Source organism: Leuresthes tenuis, unplaced genomic scaffold, assembly GCF_036924035.1.
Source record: "Leuresthes tenuis unplaced genomic scaffold, fLeuTen1.0.hap1 SCAF_2, whole genome shotgun sequence".
Taxonomy (NCBI): Eukaryota; Metazoa; Chordata; class Actinopteri; order Atheriniformes; family Atherinopsidae; genus Leuresthes; species Leuresthes tenuis.
In genome coordinates, this window is record NW_027325356.1 from 37,822,693 (window position 1) to 37,844,612 (window position 21,920).

Genomic DNA, 21,920 nt, shown 5'->3' on the forward strand with positions numbered 1-21,920 from the left:
GTGTACCAAAGTTCTAGTACCCATCTGTTTCCGGCTGTTCAAGGTGACACTTTGCTGTTTAGAAAGGGACAGACCAGATCATCCAACACTGTCCTATTACTGATCTGTGATCTTTTTGAAACTGAAGTAATACATTTCACTTCATACAGAAGGAAAGAGAGTGTGTCACTTTGCCCCAAAGCTACTTAAAAGGTTCAAATGTTCAAATGAGATGTGGTGAGATGATGATGCTGCCTCTTAGTCAATTTACTGGCAGAGAATATTCCATCATTAGTCTCCTCACACTGTAAATGTGAAACTGCATCATTTTGCATCAAGTTCAATAAAAAATTAGCTCACTGTTGCAGTCTGACTGAAAAACATTGGAAAAAAATCACACAGCTAGAAGTCTCGAGCCACCCCTCAAGCCTTCAAATACTGAAAGGAAAATGTGAGACAGCTGCAGTGATTAACAGAAACGTGAGTTTGTACAAATCTAACGAGCATGAAAGTAAAGATTTGGCATGAGCATCTTTATTCTTCAACACAGCCTGAACCCTCTTCGATGAGCTTTCTTGTAATATCTTTGACTAGTCTTTAATAGTTCTCCAGGTTTCTTGAATGACATTCCAAAGCTCTTCTTTGGATGTTGGCTGTGTTTTGTTCCATTCTATCACATTGTTTCCACAGTGCTTCAATAACGTTGATGTCCAGGCTCTGGGGAAGATTCATCACTCCACAAGATTTGTTACCACTGATTTTCAGTTCAGTTCTTGGCAAACTTCAGCCTTTTCTTCCCGTCTCTCTTCCCTCAGAATGGCCTCTTGACATCCATCCTTCTTTGGAGACCTTTTTGATGAGGCTTCAGTAGATGGATCAACTGAAGGAGCAGATTCATCTCTCAGGTCCTGTGTCAGGTAAGGGATGTGCATTTCAAGCGAAAATACTATACTACAGCTGCTGTTTAAATCCGATTATGTAGCAATATGTTAGTCGTATAAACTATTCCATTTCTTATAGTTCAATGACAATTTGAAAAGTAGAAGATCACGGCCCATCCCGACTTCAGATACCGTTCATGTGTTACATAGTTGGATAGTTTTTCAGGCTTGCAACTTTGTTTGCCTACTGATCCAGTTTCCTTAAATATTCAAGGACACACTGCAGACCATGCTAAAATATGCCAAGTTTTTCCCAAAGAAATGGGAACAAATTATGTGCCTTTGTGACAGGTTATTAGTAACAATGTTTTCAGATAAAAATCAAATGCTTGAACGATCCACAGTTCAGCGATAAGTGGCTTTAGTAAAAAAACATTTCCCTAAAAATGATCTGATACAAAGATTGGATTGAAAAAAAGTGAAAAAGCAGCCAACGTCCAAAGAAAAAGTTTGAAAGACTTAAGGCAGCTTGGAGGACTATTACTTAAGACCTTTAAAAATATCATAGGCAAAATCTAAGAATCTTTTGTGGCCTCGGTAGAACAAGAAAGTTGCATATGTTGTCACGTCACATGTAACTGCCATAAAAACATCAAAGATGAAGAGAAAGCAGAATAAGAAAAAGAAACAAAGCTCCAATGTTATGCCAACATTACTGTGATGTTTTGGATGGTATCGCAGAAGAGGATGGAGCTCAGCAGTTAGTGATTACTAAATGATTGGGAGTGCCCATCTGGACTCACTTCAGTGAGATGTGTTAAATGAGCATTGTACAGTAAAGCAGATTTGATTTTTAACTGCGTGAAGTTAGAATATTATATGCTAGAGGTGTTCCTGTTATTCAGGAAGGAATGAAAGCTTGAATAAATAGATGAGTGAAGAAAGACAACTCAATACTATCTTGCTGCTTGATTCTTTCTATGAGTTTCCCCAAAACTTTTTTGACCTGGTCAGAACCCATTATCTTGACTGCGAGTATAAACAGGATATACAGTCACAGAGACAATGGGGCTTGCATTGGACCTATGAGTAGGTTAGAACAGATGGGAAGCTTCACAAGTTCTGTAGCCAAGAGACACAACAGGCTGAATTTGACATTTGTGGGAGTGTGTTAAGGATGCATCTCTTTCCCTGTAAGGTTAGCATTTGCGAATATAAGGGAAGATTGTGCAAATACAGAGAGGGAGGTTGATTATGTAGTATATTCACTCTCCTGGAGTTGTTAAGGTTCAGCAAGTTGTGACTGGTAGCTTTAACAACCATAAGAAAGGCCAGAGTTAAAAGATATCTATGTATTAATGTAACGCTACAAAACAAAAACTGAAGCTCATTTTTTTAGCTTCAGTTAACAACAACAAAATAGTGACATTAAGAAATGGTAGATGTTTAGGACTGTGTGCAGATTGGAATTAGAGCTTTCTTTCCCTCAGTCTTTCTCCACTAAATGTGTTGAGTTAGCTAAAGCCTGCATGTTCATCCGGTCATTTTAACAACTTGGTCCAGTTCAAAGCTGGACTGAAGAAACAGAGAGACAAAGAGGAATTACACCAACGCCCAAGATATTTTTGTGGTTACTTTTTGAAAGATTGATATTATTGTTATTACTTTTTTAAGGATTCCGTTCTGCAGCTGTGTGGATAAGGCACATTTTCAGCACAACACCAGACCTTTACTCACTCTCATTCCTACACTGAACTCCATGTACCGTTCTGGGTGTGTTATTCATTATCAGAATGTTTCCGAAGAATATGTAGGTCTCCAAGTACAATTGTTTCATTATGTCAATTTATACAAAATGTTTAAACGCAGTAATTAACAGTACACATGCATTACTACAAGTTACATGGTGTGTATCTTCGCCTTGGTCCATTACTGTTGATGTACTGCTTACTAGCATCTGTTTTGGGCTTTCAGTTACATTGCCAAACTATTTCCTTGTCGGATCAATTAAGTACCTATCTATACCTATATATGGAGCTAGTGTATTTTTGGTATGACTGGCGTTGACTGCATTTACAGTATTAAATTACTCAACGTATGTCCTGGTTCTGATGACAGGTATGCAAACATGTACTTTCTAATTGGAAACTTTCTTCCAGAGCTGTAAAAACAGGGCTGAGACAAGAGTCACGGTGCTTAAACCATCAGCTATAAAGGACATAATATGTCATCTTTAAACATTTATTATTCAGTTTTATTATGTCACTTCGTCTCGTTTTCGGTTTACATAAACATGTCTGATGCGTGCAGGAATGTAAAAAGCAACAAGAAAATGCACATCACCTGCCATTATGATGCAACGACAATGGGCCAGAAGCATAAAACTATGAGTAGTTTCATTACTAAAACCGTGTACCTACAAATGCAAAGATGTGCAATGCACAAACTGGTTTTACATTTATATAGTCTGGAGAAGATGTGGTTAATAACAGCAAGCACATTCACAGACCTGATTTCCATTCCAGTTTTTTTGGGAAGAGTAGACACTAATTGGTCATTAGCAAATAAAAACACTATTTGCATTACAGCTCAACAGACGCAATGGTGAAAAGGAAAGCAACGAATAGCTCAATTTTATGAACTAGAAAAAGTGAGACTGTTAGAAAGAGAAAAGGACTTATGTTTTATGCTGAAACGTGCATCAGAATCAGGGATTTGGAAGGAGTACTGCAAGAACACTAACTTCTACCTTATCTGCAAGGGAAGAGTGCATACAGCAAGCACTGAGATAACAGAGAGGAGACACCGATGTACATATGCAGCACAGTATGTTGGCTATTTTCCTAAAACATTCTCTGGAAACATTACGTAGTGCATTTTTCAGAAGAAAAGAAGACATTAGCAAGGTCTTCCATAGCCATTACGCATGACCATGAACTATGACTGCACGTGACAATTAAAGTCTGTTATATTACAAAAACTAATGATTAAAAAAATAGGAAAAAAATACCCTCACTCTTCAAATGAAACTATCCGTTTTCTTTCATCTAAAATTCTGTTCTTTTGAACAGGTGAGCACATTCCTTTGTTATATATATATATATATACTAGTTTAGCGGTGGGCGATATGACTATATTAAATCGTGAAGGATTGCAACGTGAAGACGATCCGTAACGATCTGTTAAACTGCAGAGATCGTGGGATCGTCTAGGGCACATTCTATACATTGCAGTTCTATGCTGATGCACCGACGCACCAGACGTATGACGTCGTCAACCTGACCGACCAATCACAGCGAATTACGGGCAGCGACGCGCTTTCTTACCCGCCTCCTTGTTTGTGTGTAGCAGCAGCCGCATGGACAGCAATTGCTGAAAGCCAAACAGAGGAGTTGATTGCCAAAAAAAATTCCACCTCCATTATATGGAATTGGTTTGGATTTTCCGCAACTGATCAAGCACAAGCAAATGTAATTTGCAAAGTTTGCACAGAAACGGTTTGCACATCGGGTGTCAACACGACGAACCTGTTCAATCACTTGAAGCATCCCAAACAGTATTCTGAGAGCTAAACAGCGAGGGGCCCGGCAGCACCGGCACAGCAGGCGGAGGCAGCAGTTAGCGTAAGACCAAAACAGACAACATTAACACAGGCATTTGACAAAGGCAAGTCAAGCAAGTGATAGAAAGAGGTAACAGAAGCAGTTACCTTTTATCTTGCAAAAGATATGGTACCGTTCAAGACGGTAGAAAAGGAGGGGTTCGAACGCCTGATTCAAGTAGTTGACCCGCAGTAAGAGCTGCCCAGCCGAAAATACTTCTGCAACACTGTGTTTTTCACTTTTCAATTTAAGATTGTGATAAAATTGAAATCGTGATATGATGTTTTTGCCATATCGCCCACCCCTAGTTTATCAAAAAGTTATATACTACTGCTTATGTATCTGTCCCCTGGAGTCGGTTAATGGTTGGTTTTTCACTCCTTTTCAACATCACAAATTCTGAAGAAAAACACCAGGTACTCTTAGTCTTTTATAGCATTATAAACACTAGAGAACTACAACTTTCCAGAGGTTCTTTGCAGGTGAACTGGAGTTAACTGGTATCATGAGAGGTGACTGGTGTTATAATGAGGAGGCTAGGGAGTCCATCAGATGTAGCCAATTTTGAGCTGAAAATTTGGTCAGCAGTGATTGCACTAAAGCAGATTCTGGATTTAGTTTTAGTGCTTATGGAACCTATTGTTTGTGTCTTAAATGTTACGTTACACCTTTCAAATAGGTTTGTCAGCTGGATTTTCACATGAAAAGAGATGATTACCCCAAGAAAAAGAGGGATGCATATTCCAGACTCAGTCCCTCTCTCCCCTCATACTTTTTCTGACCTCCATCATTCTCTTCTTTTTCTTTGTCTATAAATCCCAGCAGTAAAGAAGTGTGTTTGCTCCAGTAATATCCAACCAAGGGCCTCTCTTGACCCACACCTTATCTCTGATTAATAACTGATGGCTCCAACAGTACAGACAAACAGTTTTTCTATTAACCTTGTTATCACATAGTGTGTGTGTGCATGTGTGTGTGTCAAACCAAGAAAAAAAAAAAAATCTAACGACAGCAACTAACATTGTTCTACATCACATTTGAATGGTCACTTTCTTTGTTTTAATGTCCACGTGTTTCTTGCATGCGTTTGGATAGTGAATGCGGTGTAACTTGGTCATCGGAATATATCTATAGATATACGTCTACATCTATATATCTATCGATAGATGTAGATATATTACAAAATTCAAAAGAGACACATGGAGCAAACAATAATGTGTGTCAAAAGACAGACTGAAAAATGCAAACTGACACTGTGAGCATGCCCAAAAAGCTGAGCACATTGGAGAAATAGGCAATTAATTCACTTCTACAGCCATTCATGTCTTCTAAGATCTTCTCAATTGCTACACCCGCTGTGTATTATTGCATGTTTGTCAGTGAGATGTCATGCCATACTTCTCAAGGTGCGTTTCATCTGACTCACCCTCACAGCCCTGGGAGTATGGAGTATCTCCTGCAGAAAAAGCCCTCATAGTCTGCACTTCTGTAGCTGATGCATCTCAAGAAAAGCTGCCCTTATCCCCAAAGTCAAGCTTAAGAATAATCCATTTTAACCTATCATTTCCACACAGAGGGGCTTGAAAGACTGTAATAATACATGACTGCCGACTTCTCACAATTTGCCTCATGGTTTCTATAAATATTTAAAATGCTTGGCTTTATTCGTAGTTACAGTCTGTTCAACAAGCTTAAAGTTCATTGCAGTAGTAAAAGGCTCCTTTACATCAACAGTCCATTAAAGGTGCATAAACACCCCATTCACATACTAAATCACACTTTCCTACCGTTCACGCAGTTCAAGTTTGACACAAGACCACACGCTCCTCCTCCTGAGAGCCTTCTGAGAAAATGTACGCACCTCTTAAAATGAATGCCATGTTGTTTACATTATTTTTCCATACTACTCAAGCATGTGCAATGGTTAGCTCTGACAACTACAGCAGTGTATCCAGTGGTAGTGGTGTGAAATCAATGTAGGATTCAAACAATGGGACAATAAAACAAAACTGAATGCTTATTATGTCATAATGCCATACTCAAAAATGCATACGATTTCAGATTCAATTAAAAAGGGGAAAAAAAGTATTCTGTGCTTCAGAGCACATATCCAAGTAGCTCAGGTTACAACCAATTTAAAAACAGAATTAAACAAAAACTATCATGAGACTTAGATTGGGGCCGCTATGTAAAGTGAGTGGGTCACTCCACCTCCTCAGGCAGACAGATAGGACAGTTATTATGTGAAACCTTTCGTGGTTGTTAGTGCAACTGTGTGTACAATGTAAAAATGGCATCCATGAGGGGAAAAGAATATATTTTAGCCCTGACCATTAATATTTTTAACCCTACTCAAGCAGTTTTGAATGAAAAAAGTCATTATGAATAGAGGAATTAATTCATGGTTGAAAAATGAGCAGCTGTATTGTTCCTCCTGTGGTATTAAGTTTTTAAATGATCTCCTAGTATCCTTTGGGTTCTGTTCAGAAGTACTAAAATGATAAGTAAAAATGGGGTATGCAAGGTGTTTTGTTGGAAGTGATCAAAATCATGCATTAAACTATTAGAAAAGTAATTATGGGATATAAAGAGAGCGTGGAAGCTTACCATTTATTTTTGCAGATGGATTGAATGTCAGAGCTGATGTCAAATAACTTAAAGGGAACTCGATAAAAGGTGTCACATGTTATTAATGGGTGCAGTCATTCTCCCCAGTGGAATGACCTGAAGCAGGGACTTAAAGGCGGTAGTGAAACATTTGGCTCGAACTGAATAATGAATAAAACACATATGCAAGCACGCCTGCAGACAACTGAAACTACAGAAGTACACAGCAAGCCTCTATGTAGATGATGATGTACGGAGATAGATGTATGCATGTATAACACGTACACTCTTTTTTAGATTCACATCAGGGCACGCAAATTATATGTACATGATGGGGAAGATAAGAGTAGAAATCAGGTACTAACTGCATGTGAAAGCTCAGCATACCCATGTGCCTTTTCTGCCTGCAGACCAAACACTAGACGTGGCTGATGAAAAGCCAACTAGACAGCTGCTATGTACACACGCAAACAGCACACATTTCCTGCTTAAAACCCAAAACAATCAACTGAAAAAGTGCAAAAACCTCTTCTTACTTCACCACTTTCCTGCTACTTTTCTCGCACTCTTCTTTTTTCCTCAACCCATCTCAGGCTTCTTTGCCAACACAACATGAAAGCTAAGTGTCTAGCTGAGACGGAGAAGGTGCGAGGCAGAGAGATTCAGAGGTAAAAGAAATCCACAGAAAGAATAAAAGACTAAGAGCCAGTGTGAGACGGTTTAAAAAAAAAAAAAGGAATGAAAAAGAAGGGAGAGCAGAGGTGGGGAAGATGGCGGAGGATAGAGGGGAACAGAGAGAAAGAAGCCTGCAATTTGCGTGGCTGTTTGACCCTGTGAGGTGTTCAGCTAAGCCCTAGCTGCATGAATAAACAATCAAAGCTAAATTCTCCTGACTGAGGGCAAGAATACAGGTACCCTCTTACACAAAAAAATATGTTAATATGCTGCATTCATGTTTTCAAGGAAAATAAAAGACCCTTCACGTTTGCTTTCAGGTGGAGCTGCTTAAAAACTGAATCGAATAAAATGTTTCCCAGATTTACTGAAATTCTAAAGACAGAACAGTAAAGCCCCCGCAACACTTCATGGCTTTTTATGAAACAGAAAAAGTTCTACTGAAACATTTTGCATGAAACTCTGCAAACTATTTGCCTTCAACTTTTCTATGTTACGTTTTAAAGGTCTCTCCGGGGACAGTCCTAAAACATACATGTTAGGTTAATTGATGACTCTTAACTGAGTGAGTGTGAGCATGTATGGTTGTTTGTCTCGTTTGTCCTGTGATGGACTGGCGACCTGTCCAGGATGTACCCCGCCTCTCGTTCTCACCCCAGCTCCTGCCCCTTAGCAACCCTGAACTGGATAAAGCGGAGATAAAACTGGATGCTTTAAAGGAAATGACATGCATCTGTATTCTCATCAAGATTTGGATAAATAACCGTTTACAGAGTTTGTTACAAAAACTGTAGTATTAGTATTAATGAAAAGTTGCCTTCACAATTAAGCAATATAATCGATTATCAAGCTAAGCTTCTTGTTGACCTCATTAAGACATTTTGATGATTTCAAATGCCATTTCAAATGGCCTAGAAAAAAATAGTGGCTCATCAAAACCAGGGTTTTCCAGAAGTTAAGTTGGATTAAAACCATTCACACATTAAAGATGCCGTGATAATCTTTGCTCATGGACTGCATGCTGGGTGGTGCCCGCTACCATCAGAGGCCACGTTTACAAACTTCAACACCAAATATCGAAGCAGCCACAAAGGCTTGCTGTGATACAAAACCTCGAAAATCTTGACAAAACATTCAGTTGACCTGAGTGTAGGCAGGCTTTGACACACAGGGCACGCTAGTTTAGATGCTCAGTTCATAGAGGCAAAGCTGCCAGAACAACGGAGCGTCATATTTTCATACTATTTTCCTACAGAGAGAAATCATGCTGCATATAAGTGGTCCGATGGTGATTTGATACTGGCAAGAAAAAGCCTGATCATCGCTCTTTGATCCCTGCATCACTGTTTAACTGAAAAATTGACAGATCTAGATTTTGATAAATATTCTGTCAACTCGGTCAGCACTTCAATGAACCAATGATTTAGATAAATGTCAATGTTATTCACTGTGTTCAATATATCAGAAGTGAAAATAAAGACCCAGTCCAGAAAGGCATCCTATCAAAATTAAAGTCTTTTTGGTCTTTCTGTAAATCTTTAGATTCATTCATCATATCTCCAAGGACTTCTACTCCCTGTATGCCTTGTATAGACATTATCTTCCTAATAAGGCTGGGTGATAAAACGATAATGATAGAGATATGAAACATTGTCGATATACTTTTTGACAGATTAAATTAGTCCCTCTTTTGACAGACAATATGAATAGCCAATGACAATGAGAGTTGCACCATGCTGAACCAATCACGTGGCTGAAAAAGAGCCATGCCAGCAGCTAGTCGTGGCGTGTTTGTTTGTGCTGCTGCAGCCATATAAAAAAAAAAAAAGAAAACGAGTGCTCCCTGCACAGAAGAAACGACAGAAGACACAGCCCAAGGCCTAAGGAATGACATTGTTGATAAGAAGGGCCCGAACAGTTAGGTGGTGTGGAGCTATTTTGTTTTTTTTTTAAGTCCAACATGAAACAAGAGTAGTGTGCACTGCAAATTATGTCGAGCCCATGTTCCGACAAAGACAGGGAATACCACTAATCTTTTTCATCACCTGAAGCAGCGCCACCCGTTTGAACACGGAGAATGCAAATCTTTTTTGATTAGTTGAGCGCTCAGATAAAGGATTTTGATTTAAAATACCTGTTCTGTACTTATCTGAAACAATTGTATAGTGTTACATGTCATGTTCAACTTTGACAGAAAATAAATATCTAATTAAAAACTAACCTTCTGATATCTTCAAATCTCATTTAAAAGTAACAGGGAACATTTAAAATTCACAAAATAGTGATTTGTTTTATATTGTGATATATATCGCTATCGACTAACTTAAAAAAATATATTGTGATATGACTTTTTCCCATATCGCCCAGCCCTATTTCCTAATCAAGCAACAAAAGCTAAATTCAACTTATAGCAGGTGTATATGTATCTCCACCCGTCATCTTTGTGATTCTGAGAGCTGCCGGCTATCTCTGACACAGATTAAACCTCAGACAGGATTGCCATTTAGAGCAGCAAACAGATCTGCAAACTCAGCCCTCAGCAAGGCAAAATGAAATTACTCCTCTTGTTTCCCTGGTGATGGCTGAAATGCAATTAAGACTTCAGCACATATGAATAACACAATAGAGTGGAAAGCTAGACTGATAAGTGGAATCTAGATAAAGGAAGTGGAAGTGTATATCTCAGCTTGGTAACATGCATGTCCAACGCAAATGCTTATGAAACCCACCTAAAGGGTTACATATTATGTCCCTTTATAACAAACTGATGCAATTTCCTGAGGTCTCCTTGAAATGTATGAGACAGGTTTTGGTCAATATCTCTTTGTTAAAGCACAGTGGCCCTTCTCTCACCTCTCCTGACACCAGGCTGTAATGGACCAGCTGGACATCTATACACAGCATAACTCATAGAAATGTGTGTGTATCAGTAATTAAAGCATTCAAACATTTTGAATATATTAATGCCATTAAATACTTGTACTGGAAACCGATACAGTAATGTTAATACACCATAAACGGTACATGGCGTTCAATGTAGCAACAAGAGCGAGGAGGGGTGCTGTGTTGTGCCTCTGCACACTTATGCACCTCAGCGCCCGCTGACCCGTAATTTTACGCAGCCTACCACTTTGTGGCTGAGTTGCTGTCATCCCAATCACTTCCACTTTGTTATTAAACCACTGACAGTTGACTGTGGAATATTTAGTAGTGAGGCTACTAAATACGACTGGGCTTGTTGCACAGGTGGCATCTTATCACGGTACTGATCTATGTAAGTGTACCTGATTGGAGTACCGCATGCTGACATTGCGCTGGTCCTGCCGGGGCACGTAGCGGTGGATGGGATCGATGTCTTTAGGGCTGATTAGCTCATCAACTGCAATATGTAAAGACATATACACACAAATAGTGAAACTAGTTGATATCTGTACTCTTAAAATACTTAAATCACACTCAAGAAACACAATCTACCAAAGGAAAAACAAAAACTACATTTCCCACACACAGTAGAGTTGTCAAAATGCATCTTTGAGCTCACTTAATGGGAGAATTAAGCAGCATATAAAATAATAACATATATATGTAAATAATGAAAAACTGTATTTGACACAAGTAAAGTGCTGCAATAAAATAAAATAGCCTTAAGGTCAAATTTGTTTAGCATTATTAATGAAACAGCCGACTGATATTAGAGTACAAACTCTAACATCCAACACTGACGTAGACGTACCCAGCAGCTTGGCAATATTGTACAGAGCCTGACCCCATAGGAACATTTTCCCATCACGGCCAGAGTTGCTAGGGAAACGTTTCTGGCTTCCATGCTTGTTCTGCTCCGCCTCCACAAAGTCAGCCGGTACATGGTAGTATTTGGGGATTACGGCATGGCCTGGCATTAGAGACAACAACAGTGAATGCATCGCTTCTGAGTAGTACATTTGAGTTTAAAAAAGAAAAAGAAAAAGAAAATCTACACCACTTTTTGCAGTACAAAGATGATTTTCTTGATCGAGTCTGAAATGAAAACACAGAATATGGCAACAATTTCACAGAGAACTTCCACTGTATGAGTGCAATTCTTGCACCTTAGAAAAACATCTTCACACCTTAGCAATCACAAATACATGAATTATGGGCTCTTTCAATCCCCCCGCTAATGTTACCCATCTTCTTTTACTTTACCATCATTACCTACCTAAAAAATAATTTCATCTGCACACTACTGAAACTTTCTATTGAAACTTGTATTTCTCTGAACTGTTCATCATAAAGGTATACATTTTCTCATAACAAAAAAGATTTTCCAGTCACACAGAAGTGCAGAAGTGTGCTTTTGACAGATCTCTCTTTATGTACTTTGTGTTGAGGCTGCTGAACCACTTTAAAAAAATAAGGTAATTTCTGACAGTGTTGGATACATAGCTCTACAAATTCAAAGTACAGTTTGAAGGGAACTGTCTCAGTTTGCTTTGAGAGTGAGATGAGAGAAACACAATTCACCACCACAACAAAGACGCAACTTCAACCTTTTGGTTGACACAACTGGCAGCAAATATAGATGGGAAGCTAGTGAGTGATCATGAGCTAGTAACCCTTTTTCCACGCATGCATTGCATCCCTGAAGTTTTCTGAACATGTTCTGAAGGGCATGCATGTGAAAAAGCAAAGGTCCACAACATTTCAAAAGACTCCAACCAGATTAATTTGCTGGGTTAAAATGTTCAAATGAGCCCGCATGTGATTCTGTGAAATATTTATGACGAGAGAGTAAGTGTTTAAAGGAACTGCTACTTCATACTCTTTCCAAGTGTACTAGATGTTTCTTTCAATGCCCTCGTTGACATTGCAGAATAACTAAATAATACATGTAGCAATTATGTCAATACAAAAACAGTCATATCTAAAGCTATACGAGACATCATTCACCTTTTTCAAAGCCATCTTAATGGAACATTGCAATTTTTGAAGTGTACATTTTGCATTATGTCCCGCATCCTGTGTGCTCTACACAGGTAACGCTCCAGATTATTTTCAGTTGTGCATTTAATATATTTCTGTGCATTGCCAGGAGAGGATGTCCTGCTGCATAGTGCAAGTGCACTCCAGTGTTTACGTATGAAATCAGTTTAATTGTCTAGTTTTGCTGATGTTGATGCAAACATGGAGATTACTGAGACTTATGGGGCAGCTCAAGTCAGCACTGTGTTACATCATTATCTTTTCTACACTAGAGTTTTTCCTGTTCCATGATGACGAAAACAACAGAAACTCCAAACTCTTGACATCCCCATTATTTGACATTGCTTGTCTTCCCTCACACTAATGGCTGCAGGTGAATATAGAAACCAGGCTCTTTACTCATTAGGTAAGGCTGACATCATTAGAATGTAACGCCCTTGTGAGCTCGGTCACAGTATGTGGTATATGAATATGTATGACTAAATTCAATAAAAGAACATTTTTTATCTCAACAGGGAGTGAGAACAGGGGCTAAATTAAAAGCACCAAAATAAACCATATTGAAGAAAGTAAGTAATTGTGTGTCTGTGTATTTATGCGATAACTCACCCTCAAAAGACTGAAAGATGATGGGTTCAATGAGGTCCTGGTATTCTTTGACCTGTGCCTTATTTCCTCTGAACACCCCTACAACAAATACACACACACACACACACAATAAATAAATAAAAACATTTTTTTCCTCCTTTCACAGAGGTAGTAAAATCTAGAAACACATTTCATTTACATTCATGTACATTTTCTGTGGCAATGATTTATGCATAGCATAAATAACTCAGTTTTAGTGTGAAGATGTGCTATAAGGTTAGTAACTTAAGACTTTCCACATATGCATGTGTGTCGCAAATGTCAATATTAGAGTGTACAAGAAGAGAGCAAGAATGTTTAACTAAATCTATTCAAAGTAAAGAGTGCAAGTAGACTAGATTGGCACAGAAGTACATTTGAGTTTAGTGTGTAAGGAGAGAAAGCGCTCTTGGAAGAGATGAGGCTTCAAGAAGAACACCCCTGCTCTCATAGTATTTGATAGCTTGTTCCACCATTAAACTGAACATTTGGTCTGGACTGAGATTCAAGTAGGGATGATGATGCCAAATGATATTCCTTTGAGGGGAACAGAGAGATCTCGAGGGAACATTAGCCTTTATTTATGATTGAGTTTAAATAGCTGGCTGCAGATCCTGAAGTCACTTTTTATTAGTGGCAGACATGAGAAACCAGTGAAGATCAGCAAGTAGTGGCGTGCCATGCCCTTTTTATGCTGATTGAACACCAGGCGCAGTTCTATCTGTGGGGTTTCACTGTGCAGACTGGGAGACTTGCTAGAGGAGCATTGTGTTAGTCAATTTAAGAGATGAACAGCCTGTACTGCAGCAGACTGAATGAGGTACGATCTGTAAAGAGCGGAGCCACATGACTGACACACGGACGAAACACAGCCAGGACAACTGGTCATCGATCATGACGTTGATGAATGTTTCTTGCAGCTTTGGTCAGGGAGGAGGATAAAGAGGCGATTTCCATATTGATATTGTGATGAAAAGACTGATTAGCTGTGGTGACCAATAGTTTGGCCTCAGTTGGAAGTGGTGTCCCATTATACACTTGATGGTAATGACAGATATGTCACCTATTTTCCATTGTCTAGTCAAATACTCTTAAAAACATCAATTTATGTGTACTCTTTAATGCATTTTCGATTTCATTTTCTCAAAAAAATAAATACTACACTGCAACTGAAACACAGGCGAGCATGTTGACTAGCTGTTCCAGACTGTTTGTGTCTTGGGTAAAATCCCAAAACTGAAAAATTTTCCCCTTTTCTCTTTAAAACTCAGCACACACAGGGCTTTTAGGGAGGATAACTGCTCCCATCTTTGAAACAAAATAAAATAAGATCTGAGGCATTTTCTTTTCAGATGTTGCATCAGGTCTCAGTGGGTTACATTTTTTTACATATACACATAGCAAGAAGCTAGTCTTTGGGGAACAAAATGCACTTTCAGTTAAATTGTACTGAACCTTTCTTTTTTTTTGTTAAATCAAACATTGCTTTTTAAAGTGCCTTTTACTTCTTTAGGTCATTTTAATAGGAATTCATATCTTTTCAAGTTGTTAAAGGATGGTTCTATAGACATATAGCCATAAATTATATTGTGTGTTACTCCTATACATGTTGAAACAGTTTAAACAGACATGAGGATTATTAACAGATGCTTGAAATTGTGGCGAAAATTAGTCTCCTTGATATGTATCTATTTCCACAAGCTCATTCATTTCATTTAATAAATCACATATTTTTAAAATTGTGTCTTTAAGTCCCTAAAACCTGGCAATCAGCCAAATGTAATTTCCTTTCAAATCCTACAAGTCTGGCTTCTATCTTGCCAATGACCCTCTGGAGGGATTATTACAGCAACAATGGTAAAACAAGACTTACCGTCAATCATCATGTAGATGAAAAATATGGGAAACTCGCACTCAATTCCATCAAAAAGCTGGAGAAAAACAGAAAGAGAGGGAATTGTTGCTTTACTGTTTCACAAAGAGTGGACCTTGAAACAAAAGCAGCAGATGACTGAACTTCAGAAACACCGAATATGAAACAGTACAGCACAAAGAAGACACTAAAATAAATCCAATAAAAATGGGTCTGTAATATAAATGACTGATTATCAATATTACTTCACTTGATTATTTTTTAAATAATTGTCTGTTACATTTAGTTTTGTTGCTCACATTTGGGTTGTTGAGTACAACATCTTTTTCATGTTTTTAAGAATAAGCAAAGTAAACGAAGAACACCAACATTTTCTTACAGACTTGTTTTATGAGGAGGACATTGGAAGGTCTGAGATGTCAGGAAGTTTATGATGCAAGGACAAATGCAAAAAACATACTGAGAAAAAGGTGGGTCAGTGGATTATTCTCACTTTGTCAGTGAGTCTGTTTCAGTCTGACAAAATACATTTAAATGAAACTGTGAATTGAATGAGTAAGTGCACACCGTTGAAATGCAGAACCAAGCACACACAAGAGTCTGACAATCTTAAATCAGAACTATTTGTTGTATCTCCTTCAAATACTTTGCAGCCACTTGACCAGCTAATTGACTGTCACCTAAAAGCAATGAAACCTGATGAGCTCAGATGGAGAGAATTTTCCAGGACAAAGATTTCTATTGACATCATTGCTTGGTGGATTGTCTTCTAAATCTTAAGGAGTGTATACATCAAGCTGATGTCAGGGGTGCCAGTCAACAATTTGATTGTCCTTGTCTTTACAGTAATTACACGCTTTTGTTTTTTTTTCTGCAGATTCAACGTGATGAATTGTGAAATGTCATTCTCAGGTCAGTCACTGAGAGAGATCATTGTCTCTTCAGAGTAGTGAATGGAATCACACACATTTTTTCTCATTTGTCTTCATCTTTCCAAATCAAATCAAGTGGGGGGAAAAAAAAAATAAAAAATTGAGGTCGACTGATGATTCAGGATTAGCCTTGTGAGACAAGACAGGAAAACGCAAAGCAAACGCTGCTGTTTCTTTTTATCTAGACAATGTTTTTTCCCTAATTGAATAAGGTTTGTGTCATTGCCCTTTACCCATCCATCCAATTTCTATAGCCGCCTAATCCAATTCAGGGTGGCAAGAGGCTGGAGTCTATCTCAGCTGCCATCAGGCGAAAGGCTTTGTTGACAGGCTATGTACTACAGAGTTTTCAGGTTGCTGTAATTTCATCTTTACTTACTACTCTTGATCCAGGAGTGTTAGCTAATTATCAACCTATATTACAACCTCCCTTTTATGTCTAAAGTTCTTGAAAAAAATCGTTGCTGCTCAACTTTGTGATCACTCACACAGAAACAATCTGTTGGAAGAGTTTCAAAGTGAGAAATGAATTATATCATTGCAAGTATGTGAGATTATTAGAATGAGTGTGCATCATATTCATCCTTTATGAAAACAGCTCGGTCAAACTAGGTCAATGCTAGTTGTTTTCCAGCATTTTAAGAATTTAAGGATGGCGTCCTCTCAATTCAGCCGTTTTCTGCTACGGACATGTCTAACAAATTATTAGTTAGCAACTTTCTACTACATCTAATTACATTTTTTATTGTAACTATTTCACAATCAGTTGTCAACAAAGATTTTAGAATAAAGACAGCCTTTCGCACCACACGTTTCTCTCACACGTACATAAATGCTCAAACCTTAAACCATGTGGTTACCAGTCAAGTCAATCAGAGATTTCTTTAAATCCTGTCATTTTTATGCCCACCTAAAGAGGACCAACTCAAAAACAACGTCAACACATTATCTATTTTTTTCAGACACTACATGTTCGCTTAAGCGACAAATTAAGCGTCAGATGGTAAAGAGATCAAAAGAAGCTGCAAATTTGTTATTTCAAAAACTATCAGTACAAAACATCTGTGGAAATGTGTGTTTATGAGTGTGCGTGTCAGTCCATCTGTCGATAAATGTAATTTGTTCTGACCAACTTTGTACCCCCGTCTTTGTCAATAATCCCCACACTTATGAAAGACATATTACATCTAAATGCAAAAAAATGCCTGGTAGAACTGACACACACACACTCATATTCAGAAACTGCTGCCATTATTACCGATCTGCATGTTCTTCTTTAAATGGTTTGTCTGCATGCTGCGATAATGCAGATAGACACTGCCTCAAACTGTGTTCTGCAGCAAAGAATAGAAGCACTATTAGCCATCAGGTGGTGAAAAAGGAAAGAAGGATAGAGAAATGATGGACAGGAGAATGCATAAAGAAAACCAGATGCAGGATGGGTGTGTTTAGTGATGGAGTGAGAGCCGAGGCACTTACTCAATGAGGCCTGTGCTTTTCTGCCCTTTGAGGCTGTAAACACACAGGGTTCCCTTGTGTTTTGTGCTTGAGCAGCTTGACTGATTGGTAAAACTGTCTGTCACAGAGACTGCTGCTGCTCTCTGTCAATGGTAAACAGACAAGGAGCACAGGCCCTGCCCCACTGTGAATTCTGTCTTAAACACCAACAACAACTTCAGTCAATGTCTTCTGCAGGGACACCTCACCTGCTCTTCCTGCGCCTTCTTTCTCCAGACTGAGCCCACACCGTGTCACACTCCCACAGCATTCAATTACTCTGTGTGGTGGCTGATCAAAGCGGGTAACATTTCATTGATGACTCTCTATTCTACGCGGGCCTACTGTATTTGTAATGTTATTAATAAATCTAGCAAATATTTATACAGCTTGTCTCAATGCACATGACTGTCATGTCATAATCTTGTATCAATAGTAGAATAAATAGCCGTCTGGCCCAATTTCTATTTATATAACTGGATGCTTGTGTAGTGCAGGGGAGCCTTTGCTGAGGTAGAAAAAAATAAAATACGACCAAAATTTTAGTTAAGAGGGAAATGACAGGACTGATCATGAGTTTATGAAACTAAACTTTCATCATCGTCTTCCTTAATAAATATGTGTTGGAAGAACCGAGGGCAGGAAAGACCCTGAAGGAACTGAGGCTTTAAATACTGCTTGATCATTTTTAGCCTTAGAGTCTTTGTATCCTATTAACTGCAGGATTAAATTAAGCTAATTGCAAAGTGGTTGAGAGTTGCTGCCTCACGAGTGCTCACATTGGTGTATCAAGCAAGCACATCCATAGTAAGTGGTTTTGTTAATTACTATTTGGTTTGACCGAGTTCAGCCTCACCTTTAAGTCAAGAGCACTTATGGAAAAAAAAGAAGAAGTTTCCCCATACAGCTGACGACTTTTTTGTTCATGAGGTGTCGTTTCACAGATAAAGGTAACTTGGCTGTAATGTAACTTGGTATTTTCTTTCAAATATACTAAGCAGTCGAACTCAGTGTTGAGATACACTTATACATTCACAGTGGCAGTGCAATATATTTTCAAAAAATGCTCAAGATGTTCCACCACCTCTAACATTCTTTGTGGGAGTACGTAAATCAAGCCAAAATCACGGCACAAACTGGAACTGTGGAGCATGTGCCAAGGGTCTTGGCCAGTTTGACTCTAATTGAGCAGAGACGTACAGAAGTGATTCAGCTCCCAAATGTGTTAGCTGGGTGTGTTAGTTCCTTGAAAACATCAGTTACGTATGATTTTGTATTCTGTACACAATAATTGAGTGAGAGAGGTATAAAGAAGATAACCGTAACAGTTTTTTTCCCATGTTTGTTGCATCATTGTTGCGGAATGATGACCTTAACAGAATGTATGGGTGCTCCTAAACCAACACAAACTGCAGCTGTATTTGACTTTGTTCTTGCATAAACTCCCTACCTCAACCTCCCTCTCTGAGCTCATCAATTCAGGGAGGGTAGTTCTAGAGCTAAAGCAATAATTTGTTTAGCATCGGGAGTCCAGCATCTGATTCACTCATGCTATGTTCAGTGAGCTGATCGTGAAATGAATACAAGTTAATGTCATTTCACAAGATAACACGGGGGATTCACAGAAGGACAATGAATGCACGGTCATTCACATATGCACTAATTCACGAGCATATATTCTGGCAGAGACTGACTCTCTCACACACATTCACCAAGGATTGGGGTGAAATGTATGGGGGATTAAAATAACATATGAGAGGCTAAATTACAGGCAGAAATTACAGAAAATTCGTTGCTTTCATTATATAGTTTTGCCTTGATGACCCCATCTGTCATGCCTCTCTAATGTGCCAGTGTGTTTAAAGATAAGAAGGCCTGTTTTTCATCTTCAGTGAGGTTCCATGCAAGTCCAAATTAATTTGTGTCATCGGTTTATGAGAAACCTTTCACAAATGTATCTAAAACCTGTAAAGTATATTTGGTCTTGGAGGCATGTGGGGAAAAAAATAAGATTAGAAAAAGACAAGAAATAGAGAGGCAATTAAAGCAGCGGGAGGTAATTTATAGAGGTTGGAAAAATACCTGTAAGGAATAAATTCAAGGCAATAAAAAAAGTCTGTACAAGAAGAAAAAAGTACGAATAGAAAGCCAAAAAATATATTATTTCAGTCTTTCCACTGCATTATATGAGTACACTCAACCCTTCCCTCATTTGTTTTCCACAGCAGACAGTACTCTCTCAACACAGCTGGGATCAGCTTCTTATCATGGCTCCACGTTCCAGTGAGACAAACAGGAAACAGAACTCTCCCATCAGTGTGGTCGCTGCATTGTGTGTGTTTGCTTCCAGCTCTGACTGAATAAGTATGCAATATTCCTTTATAGTTCGCATAAAATGAATAAAAAGACATGAAACTCTGTATTCATGGGTTATTACGGCATGTAATCAATGCCTATACATGTGTTAACTGTGAACATGGATTTCTAAATGACCTTTTTTCTACATAGAAGAGGGAAGTGTGGTTACATCAACAGATGAGAATGGTTCAAGTGGTCTACATCGTTTTGTCATCACAAATCCTTATCAGAATAGCCTTCTTGAAACCTTGAAGTAGTACCTAGAATGTAGCACAACCCACCTTCATTTCAGCAGGTTTGTAGTAGCAGCGATTCTTGTCTTCGTTTGCAGTGCGGTAGCCATCACGGAGGAATCGTTTGAAGCCATATTTGCCCCGTAGCTTGCGGACAATCTTGTCAAGAGTCTGACTGTAAAGAGCATCATCATCTACTGCAAAGGCAGGATAGCTTATAGTTGGAAGCAAGGCAGCATCTGTGTTCTGCCAGAGAGAAAAGTTTTACTTGACATAAAATCACTAAATTGCAATTAGACCAATCATCAGGAATGAATATATTGTCATTAGACCAACTATCATGACTGGGCATTAAATAAAGCTTATCTGATTTTTGGCTGGTTTATTATGGTGACTATTGTTATTACTGTAGGTCTCCACTTCACAACAAACAGCTATGAATAGTTCTTTCTGACATGAACTGCTACAAACTGTTCAACAAACTGATAAAGGACTGCATTTGTGTTCAGGGTTCAGACTGTTTGATGCAACTGTTCTCCTTCGTAGCGTATACCTTCCTAATTTGCATAATTCTCTAATGTTCACAGAGGGGCCAGGTGCACCTCTATTTAGTCCAAACTTTTCTATTCTTCACACAACTTGAATTTGAATATAAACATCCTCAGAAGTTGAAACTGAAATGGGATATGAGTGTGCAGAACACAATTGGTGAAGCAGCTGAATATTGAAAATCAATCTTTTGACATATTACAAGCAGTAGTGATATTATAGTCATATTTCTCTTATCTTGATATAGTCCTGCATTATGTAGATCTCTCACCCCTCACTACACTCCTTGCTTGCAGCTCCTTCACGTCAGTCTCATTTAGTGCACACACACTCTCACACAAATGCAATCACTAAAGTGTCTGCAAGTGGTGGAGTGGAGAGAAGGAGTAATTTCCCCCCTGCTTGCATTCATTCATTCATTCCTTTCTTATTTTCCAGTTTTACCTCCCTGTAACTCTGAAGCCACCCCCCACTTTTGTCACCAGTAGCCCAGATAGTGTAAAGACAGAATCGTGTTTGAAATGCATTGCCGAATAGCTATTACATCCACTGACATACTGACATGAGCATATGTGCAATTAACCTCTGACATGTCCATGGCAGGGTACCATTTGGTAGACATTAGGCACACAGCTGTTTCTCTTACTCACAAAAAAGGGGCAAGTGCATGCAGGTTGTGCATTTTTCTAAATGAAGTTAGCTCACTACTCAATGCCAAAAATCCATTTCCATTCTTTTATCATGTTATGTTTAGCATCATATCATCTGATATTCTAGATTTAAAATTGAAGAAAATCCATACAAGAAAAATCCGATTTCCATCAGACTTTCTCTAAATAAACAGTTAACAATCGTTTTTTGCAAGGTACAGATCTTCCTTTCATTTCTGCATGGACTTCAACCAGTTGTTTGCTGACATGATGGTCTGAACAAGATGTGTGGGTGTACTGTGCACAACATGAGATTTAAAAATACTGGATATTATGGATTAAAAAGTTGCATGACAAATATTAGTAAAACAATGATGGCGCAAGTATTGATTTTATTTTATTTTCTAGCTCTGACTTTCTCACTCCAACATTTCATAGGTCCTGCTAGTCGTTAAGGTATATTAAGAAAAATCTCATCTTCCTTGTGTTGTATGC

General features: G+C 38.5%; 1 protein-coding gene across 3 annotated transcripts in view; it reads right to left on the reverse strand.

Annotated features, from left to right (window-relative positions):
• phkb (phosphorylase kinase, beta) overlaps positions 1-21,920 on the reverse strand; it is a 104,289-nt gene that overhangs the window by 42,527 nt on the left and 39,842 nt on the right. For all 3 annotated transcript variants that reach the window (XM_072381005.1, XM_072381003.1, XM_072381004.1), the window contains 5 exons: positions 20,275-20,472; positions 15,207-15,264; positions 13,316-13,393; positions 11,478-11,636; positions 11,029-11,123 (listed from right to left, as the gene is read on the reverse strand). In XM_072381005.1, coding sequence (XP_072237106.1) covers positions 11,029-11,123; positions 11,478-11,636; positions 13,316-13,393; positions 15,207-15,264; positions 20,275-20,472 — 588 coding nt within the window. The remainder of the gene's footprint in view (positions 1-11,028; positions 11,124-11,477; positions 11,637-13,315; positions 13,394-15,206; positions 15,265-20,274; positions 20,473-21,920) is intronic.